At 38.6% G+C, this 16,431-nt stretch overlaps 1 protein-coding gene across 1 annotated transcript; it reads right to left on the minus strand.

Moving 5' to 3' along the window:
* Positions 1–8,957: 8,957 nt before the first annotated feature.
* Positions 8,958–9,878, minus strand: Vmn1r256 (vomeronasal 1 receptor 256). The gene has a single exon (NM_001167162.1). The coding sequence runs from the start codon at positions 9,876–9,878 to the stop codon at positions 8,958–8,960; it is 921 nt and encodes a 306-aa protein (NP_001160634.1).
* Positions 9,879–16,431: the final 6,553 nt, after the last annotated feature.

The raw sequence follows: 16,431 nt of genomic DNA on the forward strand, positions 1-16,431 counted from the left end.
GGATCCACTCCATAATCTGTTTCCAAACACTGATACCATTGCATACACTAGCAAGATTTTGGTAAAAGGACCCAGATATAGCTGTCTCATGTGAGACTATTAAGGGGCCTAGCAAACACAGAAGTGGATGCTCAAAGTCAGCTATTGGATGGATCACAGGGCTCCCAATGGAGGAACTAGAGAAAGTACCCAAGGAGCTAAAGGGATCTGCAACCTTATAGGTGGAACAACATTATGAACTAACCAGTACCCCGGAGCTCTTGATTCTAGCTACATATGTATCAAAAGATAGCCTAGTTGGCCATCACTGGAAAGAGAGGCCCATTGGACACACAAACTTTATATGCCCCAGTACAGGCGAAATCCAGGGCCAAAAAAATGGGAATGGGTGGGTAGGGAAGTGGCGGGGGGAGTGTATGGGGGACTTTTTTGGATAGCATTGGAAATGTAATTGAGGAAAGTACGTAATAAAAATATTTTAAAAAAGAAAGAAATTAAAGACTTTTTAGAGTTTAATGAAAATGAAGACACAACATACCCAAACTTATGGGACACCATGAAAGCATTTCTAAGAGGGAAACTCATAGCTCTGAGTGCCTCCAAAAAGAAACTAGAGAGAGCAAACACTAGCAGCTTGACAGCACACCTAATAGCTCTAAAAAAAAAAGGAAGAAAATTCACCTAAGAGGAGTAGACGGCAGGAAATATACTCAGGGGCAAAATAAACCAAGTGGAAACAAGAAAAACTATTCAAAGAATCAACCAAATGAGGAGCTGGTTCTTTGAGAAAATCAACAAGATAGATAAACCCTTAGCCAGACTCACTAGAGGGCATGGGGACAGCATCCTAATTAACAAAATCAGAAATGAAAAGGGAGACATAACAACAGATCCTGAAGAAATTCAAAACACCATCAGATCCTTCTACAAATGTCTATAGTCAACAAAACTGAAAAACCTGGACGAAATGAACAAATTTCTAGACAGATACCAGGTACCAAAGTTAAACCAGGAACAAGTTAACGATCTAAACAGTCCCATATCCCCTAAAGAAATAGAAGCAGTCATTAATGGTCTCCCAACAAAAAAAAGCCCAGGACCAGACGGGTTTAGTGCAGAGTTCTATCAGACCTTCAAAGAAGACCTAATTCCAGTTCTGCACAAACAATTCCACAAAATAGAAGTAGAAGGCACTCTACCCAATTCATTCTATGAAGCCACAATTACTCTGATACCTAAACCACAGAAAGATCCAACAAAGATAGAGAACTTCAGACCAATTTCGCTTATGAATATTGACGCAAAAATACTCAATAAAGTTCTCGCTAACCGAATCCAAGAACACATCAAAACAATCATCCATCCTGACCAAGTAGGTTTTATTCCAGTGATCCAGGGATATGAAAATCCATCAATGTAATCCATTATATAAACAAACTCAAAGACAAAAACCACATGATCATCTCGTTAGATGCTGAGAAAGCAGTTCACAAAATCCCACACCCATTCATGATAAAAGTCTTGGAAAGATCAGGAATTCAAGGCCCATACTTAAACATGATAAAAGCAATCTACAGCAAACCAGTAGCCAACATCAAAGTAAACGGTGAGAACCTGGAAGCAATCCCACTAAAATCAGGGACTAGACAAGGCTCCCACTTTATCCCTACCTATTCAACATTGTACTTGAAGTCCTAGCCAGAGCAATTCGACTACAAAAGGAGATCAAGGGGATACAAATTGGAAAAGATGAAGTCAAAATATCACTTTTTGCAGATGATATGATAGTATATATAAATGACCCTAAAAATTCCACCAAAGAACTCCTAAAACTGATAAACAGCTTCAGTGAAGTAGCTGGATATAAAATTAACTCAAACAAGTCAATAGCCTTTCTCTACACAAAGAATAAACAGGCTGAGAAAGAAATTATTGAAACAACACCATTCTCAATAGTCACAAATAATATAAAATACCTTGGCATGACTCTAACTAAGGAAGTGAATGATCTGTATGATAAGAACCTCAAGTCTCTGAAGAAAGAAATTAAAGAAGATCTCAGAAGGTGGAAATATCTCCCATGCTCATGGATTGGCAGGATCAATATAGTAAAAATGACTATCTTGCCAAATTCCAACTCAATTCTTCAACGAATTAGAAAGAGCAATCTGCAAATTCATCTGGAATAACAAAAAACCTAGGAAAGCAAAAACTCTTCTCAAATATAAAAGAACCTCTGGTGGAATCACCATGTCTGACCTAAAGCTTTACTACAGAGCAATTGTGATAAAAACTGCATGGTACTGGTGTAGAGACAGACAAGTAGACCAATGGAATAGAATTAAAAACCCAAAAATGAACCCACACACCTATGGTCACTTGATCTTCGAAAAGGGAGCTAAAACCATCTAGTGGAAAAAAGACAGCATTTTCAACAAATGGTGCTGGCACAACTGGTGGTTATCATGTAGAAGAATGGGAATCGATCCATTCCTATCTCCTTGTACTAAGGTCAAATCTAAGTGGATCAAGGAGCTCCACATAAAACCAGAGACACTGAAACTTATAGAGGAGAAAGTGGGGAAAAGCCTCGAAGATATTGGCACAGGGGAAAAATTCCTGAATAGAACAGCAATAGCTTGTGCTGTAAGATCGAGAATTGACAAATGGGACCTCATGAAACTGCAAAGCTTCTGTAAGGCAAAAGACACTGTCAATTAGACAAAAAGTCCACCAACAAATTGGAAAAGGACCTTTACCTATCCTAAATCAGATAGAGGACTAATATCCAATATATATAAAGAAGTCAAGAAGGTGGACTCCAGAAAATCAAATAACTCCATTAAAAAGTGGGGCTCCGAGCTAAACAAAGAATTCTCACCCAAGGAATACCGAATGACTGAGAAACACCTGAAAAATGTTCAGCATCCTTAATCATCGGGGAAATGCAAATCAAAACAACCCTGAGATTCCATCTCACACCAGTCAGAATGGCTAAGATCATTCAGGTGACAGCAGATGCTGGTGAGGATGTGGAGAAAGAGGAACACTCCTCCATTGTTGGTGGGATTGCAAGCTTGTATAACCACTCTGGAAATCAGTCTGGTGGTTTCTCAGAAAATTGAACATGGTACTACCGGAGGATCCTGCAATACCTCTCCTGGGCATATATCCAGAAGATATTCCAACTAGTAAGAAAGAAACATGCTCCACTCTGTTCATAGCAGCCTTATTTATAACAGCCAGAAGATGGAAAGAACCCAGATGCCCCTCAGCAGAGAATGGATACCGAAAATGCGGTATACTTACAGAATCGAGTACTACTCAGCTATTAAACAGAATGCTTTTATGAAATTCCTAGGCAAATGAATGGACCTGGAGGGCATCATCCTGAGTGAGGTAACTCAATCACAAAAGAACTCACATGATATGTACTGTCTGATAAGTGGATATTAGTCCAGAAGCTAGAATACTCACGATACAAGATTCAAAGAACATGAAACTCAAGAAGAACGAAAATCAAAGTGTGGACACTTTGCGCCTTCTCAGAATTGGGAACAAAACACCCATGGAAGGAGTTACAAATCAAAGTTTGAAGCTGAGACAAAAGGATGGACTATCTAGAGATTACCATATCCGGGAATCCATCCCATAATCAGCTTCCAAACACTGACACCATTGCATACACTAGGAAGATTTTGCTTAAAGGACCCTGATATAGCTGTCTCTTGTGAGACTATTCCAGGGCCTAGCAAACAGAGAAATGAATGCTCGCAGTCAGCTATTGGATGGATCACAGGTCCTCCAATGGAGGAGCTAGAGAAAGTACCCAAGGAGCTAAAGGAATCTGCAGCCCTATAGGTGGAACAACAGTATGAACTAACCAGTACCCCCCTGAGCTTGTGTCTCTAGCTTCATATGTATCAGAAGATGACCTAGCCGGCCATCAGTGGAAAGAGTGGCCCATTGGTCGTGCAAACTTTATATGCCTCAGTACAGGGGAACACCAGGGCCAAGAAGTGGAATTGGCTGGGTAGGGGAGGTGGTAGGGTATGGGGGACTTTTGGGATAGCATTGGAAATGTAAGTGTGGAAAATACCTAATAAAAAAATTGTAAAAAACCTGACAACCAGTTAGTTTGGAGGTTTATGGAAAGTTCTTTTGCAAGAAAATAAGCATATAGTTAGTCTTATTAGAATATCCCATTATAAAGACATTCTTAAAATGTATTACTTTTCGCCAAACCATGATTGGGGATCTCATCCCTTTCTATCGATTTTAAAGCAAGGGAAAACCAGAGGCTGAAAGAGTAGACTTCCTCCATTTGAGAAAGTACCCAAGGAGCTGAAGGGGTCTGCAACCCTATAGGTGGAACAACAATATGAAGTAACAAGTACCCCCAGAGCTCGTGTCTCTTGCTGCATATGTAGCAGAAGATGACCTAGTCGGCCATCACTGGGAAGAGAGGCCCCTTGGTCTTGCAAACTTTATATGCCTCAGTACAGGGGAACACCTTGGCCAAGAAGTGGGAATGGGTTTTGTAGAGGAGTGGGGGGAGAGAGGGTATGGGGAACTTTTGGAATAGCATTTGAAATGTAAATGAGGAAGATACATAATAAAAATATATATACATATATAAAAGAAAAGAATTACTTTCTAGGAGACAAAAAATGGGACAAAAGAGAATATAATATAAGACAAAATCCATCACATTATGCCTGGTCTAGACAATAAAACAGAACAAAATGTACCCCGAGGGAAGGCATAGCAATCAGTGACTCATTCGTTCACACACTCAGGTGTTCCATAAAAATACTAAGCTGAAAGCTTTAATATATATGCAGGTAATCTGATGCAAACCCTTGCAGGCCCATTCTTGATGTTTCAATCTCTGTGTATTCATGTGTACTTTGCTCAGTTTATTTAGTGAGTCCAGTTCTCCTGGTGTCTTCATCCCCATGGCTCTTACTCTCTTTCTCGACTCCTCTTCTTCAGAATTCCCTGAGCTCTGAGAGGAAAGATTTGATGGAGAAATTCCATTCAGAGCTGTGCGTTTTGAGAAATCTCTTTCCACATGTTGCCAGTCTGTGATTCTCTGAATCTGTTTCTGTCTGCTGTAGGAGGATTCTTCTCTGATGATAAGCGGAAAACACACTGATCTATGAATATGGCAAAATATAATTAGAAGTCATATTATTGATGATTTTATTTTATTTTATTTTATTTTATTTTATTTTATTTTAGAGAGGTAGTATTTGGTCTTACTGTAGGTATGTTTGTTGACTATCTAATTTCTGGTCATTGGTCACCTGACAGTGCTGTGTATGTGTTCTGTATACGACAAATTTGATATTGGTTGGGTACTCCCACAAGTTCCATGCCACCATTGCATTAACATATCTTGTGTGTAGGACAGATTAAAGGCCAAACGTTTTGTGGATGAGTTGATGTTTATGTGTCTCTTTTGGTAGTGTGCAGAGTACTTTTCCATACCAAACACTATTATAGGAATAAAGGCTCTATGTTGGTACCAGGTCTACTTTTCCATGTTGAAGGAGTGTATGGGTGTTGTCTTAGGTATGGGTATCCCACTTTCAGTTTTTAGAGAGCAAACCTTTGTCTTAACATCAGCCTGTGTGTGTTTTTTAAAAAAGATTTATTTATTTCATTGATATGTGTACAATGTATCTGTCTTCAACACACCAGAAGAGAGGATCAGATTCCATTGAAGATGGTTTCCAGTCACCATGTGGTTGCTCAGAATTGAACATAGGACCTCTGGAATAGCAAGCCACCAGTGGTCTTAATCATTGAGCCATCTCTCTAGCCCTAGCCTGGGTTTTGTAGGCATTTCCACAGGACATCTTTGGCCAACAACTCAGTTGAATGCAATATAGTCCCTGTACTTGAAAAGACCCCTTAGTTGAAAATAGGTGGTCAGTTGGGTGTTTCATACCCTCAGTTATTAGAAAATTTCAGTAGGATCACTTTCATATATGTTACTAAATTTCCACTGCCATGGGATTTCATAACATTTCTCATATGTTCCCAAATTCCAGCTCTCTCTCCACTGATTCCCTCTCTCAACCCTATACCTGTTCCAACCCACCCCCTAGACCACTCAGAATAGCTAATCTCTTTCCCCTTTCCATGAAATCCATGTGTCCCTCACTTGAACATTTCTATGGATCAATCTCCTTTTTAGCTTGATTATCATTTATTTAATGAATACATACCATAATTACCTTTCTGGGTGTTGGTTTCCTCACTCATGATAGATTTTTTTTCTAGCTTTAGCCGTTCCCTTATAAACATCATGATGCCTGTCTTTAAACAGTGGAGTAATGCTCTATTGTGCTAATGTGCCATATTTTTTTATCCTTTCTTTTGTTGTGACTTCTTGGTTCTTTCCAGGTTCTGGCTATTATAAATGAATAGAGCAGTAAGAATCATGGTTGAGTACATGTCCTTGTAGTAGGATGAAGTGTCCTTCAGGTATATATCCAAGAGTGGTGAGATAGATCTAATGCCAACTTTCTGTGGAATCTTTATTCTTTTTTTAAAAATATATTTTTATTAGATATTCTCCTCATTTACATTTCCAATGCTAAACCAAGAGTCCCCAATAACCCCCCCCCACTACCCTACCCACTCTCTCCCACTTTTTGGCCCTGGCGTTCCCCTGTACTTGGGCTTATAAAGTTTGCAAATCCAATTGGCCTCTCTTTCCACTGATGGCCGACTAGGCCATCTTTTGATACATATGCAGCTAGAGTCAAAAGCTCCGGGGTACTGGTTAGTTCATAATGTTGTTCCACCTATAGGGTTGCAGATCCCTTTAGCTCCTTGGGTACTTTCTTTAGCTCCATCATTGGAGGCCCTGTGATCCATCCAATAGCTGACTGTGAGCATCCACATTCTTATTCCCATAGAGACTGTACAAGTTCTTACTTTCACCAGCAATGATTGAGCAATTCCCTTATTGCACATCCTTGCCAGCATGAGCAGTCAACTGTGTTGTTGATCTTGGACATTCTAATAGATGTTAGATAGAATCCCAAGGTGGGTTTCATTTCCTTTTTCTTGATGTCCAAATATTGCTAAGGGTCATGCAATAGGAATGACCAATGGCTTTAAAACTCAGGTAATATAGTCAGCCCACTGATTATCACAGCCACATGGGTAAGTATTTGTGTGGCAAGGCCCCAAGTACTTCATGCTATTATGAAGTTCTGTTCTGCTTACTGCCCTCATACCCCTCTTAATCTAAGAAGGAATTAGCATTAAGAGGTCTTCACTCCTTTTCCTCTCTAACTTTTTTCTTCCCTAATGGGTGTTAGTTGGTTGGAAGGGATTGGGGTGAAAAAAGTGTTGGAAGATCATAGAACCCAATAAACCACCCCATAACAATGCTTAGGGATAAGGAGATACACAGATTAGCAAGCAGAGATCAGTGTCATAGGATACTCTGAACTGATTAAACTAAATTTAGAAAATACACTTTATTATGGCCAGTGTTATGATCAAGACATGGTGCCATAGTTTGTCAGTTTAGGGTTGGTGCAAGTCTGTGAAAATGTGCATGGGATGTCTCAGTATTAATTTTGTAACTCAGTGTGAATCCATTCCTCAATATGGAACATACAAACTGATGGTTCCTATTCTATTATTTCAAACTCTTTCAATATAGATGTTATTAATGATTTCCCACTCCTCCAAAACTGCAAGTGAAGTGTCAAATGTGTTGGATAAATTTCTCAATTTGGGGCTGGAGAGATACCTCAGTAGGGTAGAACCCTGGCCACATTTACATTGGATCAGAGCTTGATTCTGAGAAACCATATTCATAGGCATACATCTGTTTGTAACCCCAGCTCTAGGGGTATGGCACCTATTCTTCTTAACAGGAGGAAATCCCTACAAATACATACACACCCAACACACATAAACAAAAAAATGAATGCTAAAGTTTTCTTTGTTCACAGGAGTAAGTATCACAGGTCAGATATTAAGTTTCATCACACTGAGAGCTATAATCACTCCTGGATTTATCTTGTGGTTTTCACTGCCCTGGTAATTCTCATGCAGCTGAAATTGTTAAGTTCTTGAATTTAATCTTCTGAGAAAATAATTTTTTGACTGGCAAGCTACTGACAGACAGAGTGACAACGTTGCCACCTCATTGCTCTATATGTCTTGTCTCCTGTCGGATTGCTAGGTGTTTGTGATGATTGGAAAAACAATATCACCATAGCCCAGAGTGAAGTCTTTACCAAGGTCTTTCAGAAGAACATCTCCAGTGTGGATCCTGGATTCCTCCCTGGTCTTCTTAAGGCTTCTGAGCGTGAGCTGTTTCTCCCTCTTTTCCTATTTATTCTCGATATGCTCAGCAGATTGTACTGCTCTAGAGAGCACAAAGTTATGTTGTTCAGTGCTTGACTCTCACCTCAGTAGGGTCCAAGGTAGCAAAGCATATATCTTCTAACTAAAGTGGAATGACATGTAATATATTTACTATTTATAAAAATTTCATCCTTGAAAACATTTATAATAACAATACATTCTCATTGTTCAGATAGGGAAATATAGAGAGGGATTCTGTTCTTGTATGAAGTTTGAAATATTAGGTAAGAAGGAGCAGAGAGTAAAATTTGGTGAAGACCATAAAACACATTAAACATTAGGGAAAATTGGTTGCATCAGTTTCAGTCCAGCCTGCAGCAGAATGCAATTATATACAGGAGAACAGAGGATGGTGAATAACTCACTTACCATGTCAGTCAGATTCCAACCAGAAATCATTTCACATCAACAAATGATTATAACCATAGTCTTTTAAGGTGAGCACCACACCTTGTTGAAAACAATATTTTGAAAACATACTTATGGAATAAAGTACTTAATGGTATTAATAAAACTGTCTTCTGTATTTGGCATTTTTTAAGTGACTCTGGTTTTCAACATTTGAAGAGCACAGAACAAGGATCTTTAGGATCTCTGAAGATCAACAGTAAGGGGCAGATACTGGGGAAGACTGCAGCCAGAACCTCACTGACAAGCCTTATGAAGAGACAAGAATGTATAGAAAAGGCATGAAAGATGATACAAATACAATTTAGAAGATAAAAGCTAACAAATGTAAACACCAGCATCAGGATAGTATGGGTTGCTCTGGACTCAGCTTGGCCTCTGGGGTTCTGATTGGGAGTGAGGATGTGCTGCATTCGCTGGCGATGTCTATGGAGGAGAAGTACCATGGAGACACTGGTCCAGACCATGATGCTCATGAATGTGTCATCATGGGCAAACTGCAAGACAATGCCTACAATGAATCCAGAAGTGGAACAGAACAAGTTGCTTTTAGAGTCAGTGTTATTGTCTGTTATCTGTGGACCAGTGACCCTAATTGGAATGTGGATGTTACTTAAGACACTGAAAAACCAACAACTATAAAAAGAATAACTCGCCAAATTTTGGACACTTGCTCTGAGTATAAGTTTACCTTTACCTCTACTAACAGGAAAAAGAGTGAAAAACTGATGGATACTCAGGACACAGGTGGAACACAAGTTTGTGCTTCTTGCCACCAGGAGACTGAAAGATTCTAATTTACATTTGAGTTCATTTGGAGGAGTTTTGGGAGCAAAAGCCATCATGTTGTTTGGAAATATAGTGAGGAATAGAGTCAAGGCATTGGCCACAGCCATATGGCCTAAAATCACCTGTCTGGGTCTCTGTTTAGAACCAGTCAAGACTGGAGAGAAATTATGGACAAAAAGAAAGACATTGGCCACGGTCCCAACCCCAAACTGGCAAAGCAAGAGGAGCTGAAGAGCCACTTCCTCAGTGGTTTTCAGGGATTTACCATGAGCAGACATGGAGAGGGCTTTACAGGACCCTGGAGTGATGATTAGGTCGGACACTACTCTCCTCGGGTCTCTGTTTTATTGTCCACACTTAACAATTGATTTGAGACAATTTCTTCACTTGATAAGTGAGACACTATTCTATCACACTACAGGTTAATTGCCTGGAAAACAATGTATATATAATAACTCAAATAAAATTTTATCCTGATTTTATTACTCTTGCCTTGAGATAAATTTTGTACTGCAATGATAAATTTATTGGTCCAGTAGCTCAAGAACACAGTAACACACATTTTAACACATAATGGTTCTTGCATATGAATACAGACAGGAAAGAGTGTAGTTTGATCATGTGATCCCATCATCAGAATTCAATACAATTAGGAGGGAGGGGAGGCTTCAATTGGGATGTAACTAAATCATTAAAAATAAAACACTATATAAATGCAGCATAAAAACAATTAATTGAATTTCTTTATGTTATAGCAACATATTAAAAATTATGTGTATCAGAATAACATGTAAGATTGCAAATAATAAAATTGTGTAATTGAATTCAGGTGTAGAAAATTAAGTTGTTGGCTTTTGAAAAAATTTTATACTACTCATCCACACGAACACACACACAAAAACACACCACATATTTCTAATAAAGCCAGCTGTCTTCTGATCACACTAATGAACATATACAGACATATGTGTCCTCCATGTAAAAAAATCCAACTTGCTAAGACGTTTCATGTATTCATATTTTTCTGATCTTAATTTTTGTTCTAAAATGTCAGGTGCGAGAGCCTTAGCTGAGTCACCTGCAGCTTCTCTCCAAAGTTACTAACACAATCACTGTTACACCCTTTGCAAGCTGATGCTTAGTCTGAATTTTACTTGTTTATATGTTTTCTATAGGAACATGAGGGCCTCCATCCACCAGATAAAATTCAACATCTCACATACATGTTACACTGAATGCTGTTTTCTCCTGAGTACTAATCTAGGACAGAGACATTTCTTTGAGACAAAAGCAAAATATTAACCTATATAAGGTTAACTGCAGAATTCAGAAAGAAATAATGTTTCATGTTGGCTACAGAAGACAATTTTCACTTAAAAAAAAAAGAAGAAAATTTTAAGTAGAAGTCTGTGGTTGGAAAAATCCCACTTTCTGAGCCTCAGTCAGGATGAAGATGCTCATCTGAAAACCAGCTGCAGAGCACAGCTCCTATAGAAGTATATTTCCTAGTGCCTGGATTGAGGAACTTCTCTGTGTCACTCTTTGCCTGAGAAAGAATGCAATGAAATTTAGAATGGTTTCTTATTCTCCATGCAAATCTGTGAAGGTAACCCAACAAAGTCCAAGTTTCCAGTCTCATAAAACAATAGGGCACCGAGACATGACATTCTTCAGAGAGTTTATTATTGTGTCATCTGTGGCATCCGCGCATTTGTCTTCATGGTGTCTTTGGGATACCTCCAATGAAGGAAAATCATTTATCCCAGAGCAAACCTCCATTCCTTTCTGATGCTTACTGATGATGTCTAGGAGTTTGTTAGATGTTAATGAGTACCTGGGCAGAAGTTAGGGAAGGGTTTTCATGTTTCCTTTGGGAGAATCTAAGTTCTGAATTGATCTCTTGGTCAGATGTGAATTGGGGCACTCCAGGGTAGAACAATGGACTCATTATGTGAGTTTCTACAGAGTACTTTCCTCCCTACTATTTCACTCTTGCAAAATTATTCTGACACCAAGTCCTCCCAGAAAACTGACAATGTGTCATTCAGATTCTGTAATTTCCCAGGAAGTTGCTTCATTACAACTTTTCCCATGATTGACCCAGGACATTTATAAATGACGAATTTATTAAGTAAAGCTGGTCTCTCTCACCTGAATCCTGGGGTTATTCCCATATCCACTTGTTTTCAGGTAGATCATGCCTTGTTTTCTGATATACTCATGATCCTTATCACAGGTCTAATATACTTTGGTAGTATCTAGAGAATTTCATTTGTAATTAAGTAATCCTGGACATACAAGCAAAGATATGGATTGAGCAATCATTAAGAAATAGATAGCTCCAACTCATTTCTGCTCTAGGTATAATAACTAGGTATAAAAACTAAGGACTTAGTTTTGATTTTCAATGATGAAAAGTAAAAATTCAGGTTATAAATCTAAGAATTGTATGTTCCAAACCTTTATTGATATTTAAGCCTGCAACAATATTGTCTCAGGCATAATGAACTTATACTTTCATGTGTGAGAATTAAGATATCACTGTACAATATTTTTACAAATGCAAATACCAGCATTTAGAATGGAATATATTTGGAAATAGGGCAAAAAGAAAGAATAACTTATCATTAATTGCTCAGATACCTTATGTTTGTCTAGCACAAGGACATATCCATGATTTCATCTGTAAAATTTATATCGGCTAATTGATATTTACATATGGCTTATTAGCCTAATACATAATTATATTGGAATAACCTTCCTAGTCAGGAATTTGTTAGAGTCATGGCATGTTGAAAAAAATGAGGAGGTAAAATACAGTCTTCTAAAGAATGAAAAGGTGATAATGGAAGATGAAGAGTTAGATTTGGGTGTGTGTAGGAGGAAAAGTAGACGAGGAAATATGGAGAGGAATAGCTAACACTAAGTTTTTTTTGCAAATATGTACAGAAACATTGTACTGTGGGGCTTCCTGTAATATGTTCACACGCATAGTTCAAAAGAGTTTTAAAAACCAGCACTATATTAGTTGGACAGTTTCCCACATAGATGTCTGACATTGGATAATGTAAAGTTCTTTTCTTTTTTTTTTTGTAATTTCTTTTTTCAGGTATTATTAGTAAGTTCTTATGGGATATTTTCTTCATTTTCATTTCAAATATTATCCCCCCCTGGAAACCCTCTATACCATCCCCTATCCCCCTACTTATATGAGGGTGTTCCTCCACATACCCACCCACTACCACCTCTCTACCCTCAGTTCCTTCCCCTACACTGGGGCATCTCTTGAGTCTTCATAGGACCAAGAACCACTCCCCCTACTGATGCATGACAAGGACATCCTCTGCAACATATGCAGCTGGAGCTTCGTGTACTCCTTAGTTGATGGCTTAGTCCTTGGGGGTTCTTGGGGGACTGGTTGATTGATATTGTTCTTCCTGTGGGGTTGAAATCCCCTTCACTTCCTTCAGTCCTTTCTCTAACTCCTCTATTGTGGACCCCATGCTCAGTCAAATGATTGGTTTTGAGCATCTGTCCCTGTATTTGTAAGGCTCTGGCAGGGTCACTCAGGAGACAGCCATACCAGACTCTTTGTCGATGCACATCTTGGCATCCACAAAGGTGTCTGGGTTTGGTAACTGTATATGGGATGAATCTTCAGGTGGGACAGTCTCTGAATGGCTTTTCCTTCAGTCTCTGCTCTACTCTTTATCTCCATATTTGCTCCTGTGAGTATTTTGTTCTCCTTCTAAGAAGGACTGAAGCACCCACACTTTTTCTCCCATCTTCTTGAGCTTCGTATGGTTTGTGAATTCTATCTTGGTTATTTATAGCTTTTGGGCTAATATCCACTTATCAGAGAATGCGTACCAAGTGTGTTATTTTGCCATTGGGTTACCTCACTCTGGATGATAATTTATAGTTCTATAATTTGGCTAAGAAGTTCATGAATTCATCACTTTTATTTATTTATTTATTTATTTATCTATCTATCTATCTATCTATCTATCTATCTATCTATCTATTTATTTATATTAGATATTTTCTTTATTTACATTTCAAATGTTATCCCTTTTCCTAGTTTCTCCCCTGAAAATCTCCTATCCTCTACCCCTTCCTTGTGCTCACCAATCCACCCTCTTCTGATTCCTGGCCTAGGCATTTTCCTATACTGGGGCTTAGAACGTTCATAGTCAAAGGGCCTCGCCTCCCATTGATGACCGACTAGGCCATCCACTGCTACTTAGGCAGCTAGAGCCACCATTCCCATAATGCGTTTTCTTTGATTAGTGGTTTAGTCCCAGAGAGCTCTGGGGTTACTGGTTATTTCATATTGTTATTCCTCCTATGGGGCTGCAAACCCCTGCAGCTGAAAGGGTACTTTCTCTAGCTTCTTCAACGGGGGCTTTGTGCTCTATCTAATGGACGACTGTGAGCATCCACTTCTATATCAGTCTGGTACTGGCAGAGCCTCTCAGTAGACAGTTATACCAGTCTCCTGTCAGCAAGCTCTTGTTGGCATCTGCAATAGTATCTGGGTTTGGTGGTGGTTTATGGGATGGATCCTCAGGTGAGGCAGTTTCTGGATAGTTACTCCTTCAGTCTCTGCTCCACACTTTGTCTCTGTAACTTCTTCCATGGGTATTTTGTTCACCCTTCTAAGAAGGATTGATGTGTCCACATTTTCTCTTCCTTCTTCTTGAGTTTCATGTGTTTTGCAAATTGTATCTTGGGTATTCTGAGCTTCTGGGCTAATATTCACTTATCAGTGGGTGCATATCACATGTGTCTTTTTGTGATTGGGTTACCTCAATCATGATGATATCCTCCAGATCTTTCCATTCCTCTAAAAATTTCATGAATTCCTTGTTTTTAATAGCTGCATAGTACTCCATTTTGTAAATGTACCACATTTTCTGTATCCATTCCTTTGTTGAGGGACACTAAGGTTTTTCCAGCTTCTGGCTATTATATATAAGGCTGCTATGAACATAGTGGAACATGTGTCCTTATTAAAAATTGGAGCATTTTCTGAGTATATGCCCAGGAGAGGAATTGCTGGATCTTCTGGTAGAACTATGTCCAATTTTCTGAGGAACTGCCAGATTGATTTCCAGATTTGTTGTACTAGCTTGTACTCCCACCAGCAATGGAGGAGTGTTCCACTTTCTCCACATCCTTGCCTGCATTTGCTGTCACCTGAGATTTTTATCTTAGCCATTCTGACTGGTGTGAAGTGTAATCTTAGTATTGTTTTGATTTGTATTTCCATCAGAGGTTCTTTTATCCTTGAGAAGAGTTTTTGCTATCCTAGGGTTTTTGATTTTCCATATGAATTTGCAGATTGCACTTCCTAATACGTTGAAGAATTGAGTTGGAATTTTGATGGGGATTGCATTGAATCTGTAGATTGCTTTTGGCAAGTAGCCATTTTTACTATATTGATCCTGCCAATCCATGAGCATGATTTGTATTTCCCTGATGAAAAAGGATGTTGAACATTTTTTTAGGTGCTTCTCAGCCCGATATTTCTCACTGAAGAATTCTTTGTTTACCTCTGTACCCCATTTTGAAATATGCTTATTTGATTTTCTGGAGTCCAACATTTTGATATATATATGATTGGTAAAGATCTTTTTCCAATCTCTTGACTGCTGTTTTGTCTCACTGAGAGTGTCTTTTACCTTACAGAAGCTTGGCATTTTTAAGAGATTCCATTTGTTGATTCTTGATCTTACAGCACAAGCCCATTGCTGTTCTGTTCAGGAATTTCCCCCTGTGCCCAGGCTCTTCCCCACTTTCTCCTCTATAAGTTTCCATGTCTCTGGTTTTATGTGGAGTTCCTTGATCCATGTAGACTAGAATTTTGCACATGGAGATAAGAATGGATCAATTCGCATTCTTGTACATGGTAACTGCCAGTTGAGCCAGCACCATTTGTTAAAATGCTGTCTTTTTTCCACTGGATGGTTTTAGCTCCCTTTCAAAGATCAATTGACCATAGGTGTGTGGGTTCATTTCTGGATCTTCAATTCTATTACCTTGATCTACCTGTCTGTCTTTGTACCAGTATCATGCAGTTTTTATCATAATTGCTCTGTAGTACAGCTTGACGTCAGGCATGGTGATCCCACCAGAGATTCTTTTATCATTGAGAATAGTTTTGCTATCCTAGGTTTTTTGTTATTCCAGATGAATTTCCAAATTGCCCTTTCTAATTCATTGAAGAATTAGAAATTCTTGGAATTTTGATGGGGATTGCATTGAATCTGTAGATTTTTTTCAGCAAGATAGTAATTTTTACTATATTAATCCTGTCAATCCATAAGAATGGGAGAACTTTCCATCTTCTGAGATCTTCTTTGATTTGTTTTTTTTTTCAGAGATTTTAAGTTCCTTTCATACAGATCTTTCAGATCTTTAGTTAGAGTCACACCAAGGTAATTTATATTATTTGTGACTATTGTGTAGGGTGTTGTTTCCCTAATTTCTGTCTCAGCCTGTTTATCCTTTGTGTAGAGAAAGGCCATTGATTTTTTTTTTTTGAGTTAATACTATATCCAGCTACTTCACTCAAACTGTTCATCAGGTTTAGGAGTTCTCTGGTGGAATTTTTAGGATCACTTATATATACTATCATATCATCTGCAAATAGTGATATTTTGACTTCTTCCTTTCCAATTTGTCAATTTGTCTCCCCTTAACCTCCTTTTGTTGTCTAATTTTTCTGGCTAGGACTTCGAGTACTATATTGAATATGTAGGGAGAAAGTGGGCAACCTTCTCTAGTCCCTGATTTTAGTGGGATTGCTTCCAGCTTCTCTCCATTTAC

The sequence above is a fragment of the Mus musculus genome, chromosome 7 (assembly GCF_000001635.26).
Source record: "Mus musculus strain C57BL/6J chromosome 7, GRCm38.p6 C57BL/6J".
NCBI classification, from domain to species: domain Eukaryota; kingdom Metazoa; phylum Chordata; class Mammalia; order Rodentia; family Muridae; genus Mus; species Mus musculus.

What these genes read in the sequence shown, in the direction of transcription:
- Vmn1r256 (NM_001167162.1), bottom strand. Translation starts at nt 9,878, where the DNA reads ATGTCTGCTCATGGTAAATCCCTGAAAACCACTGAGGAAGTGGCTCTT.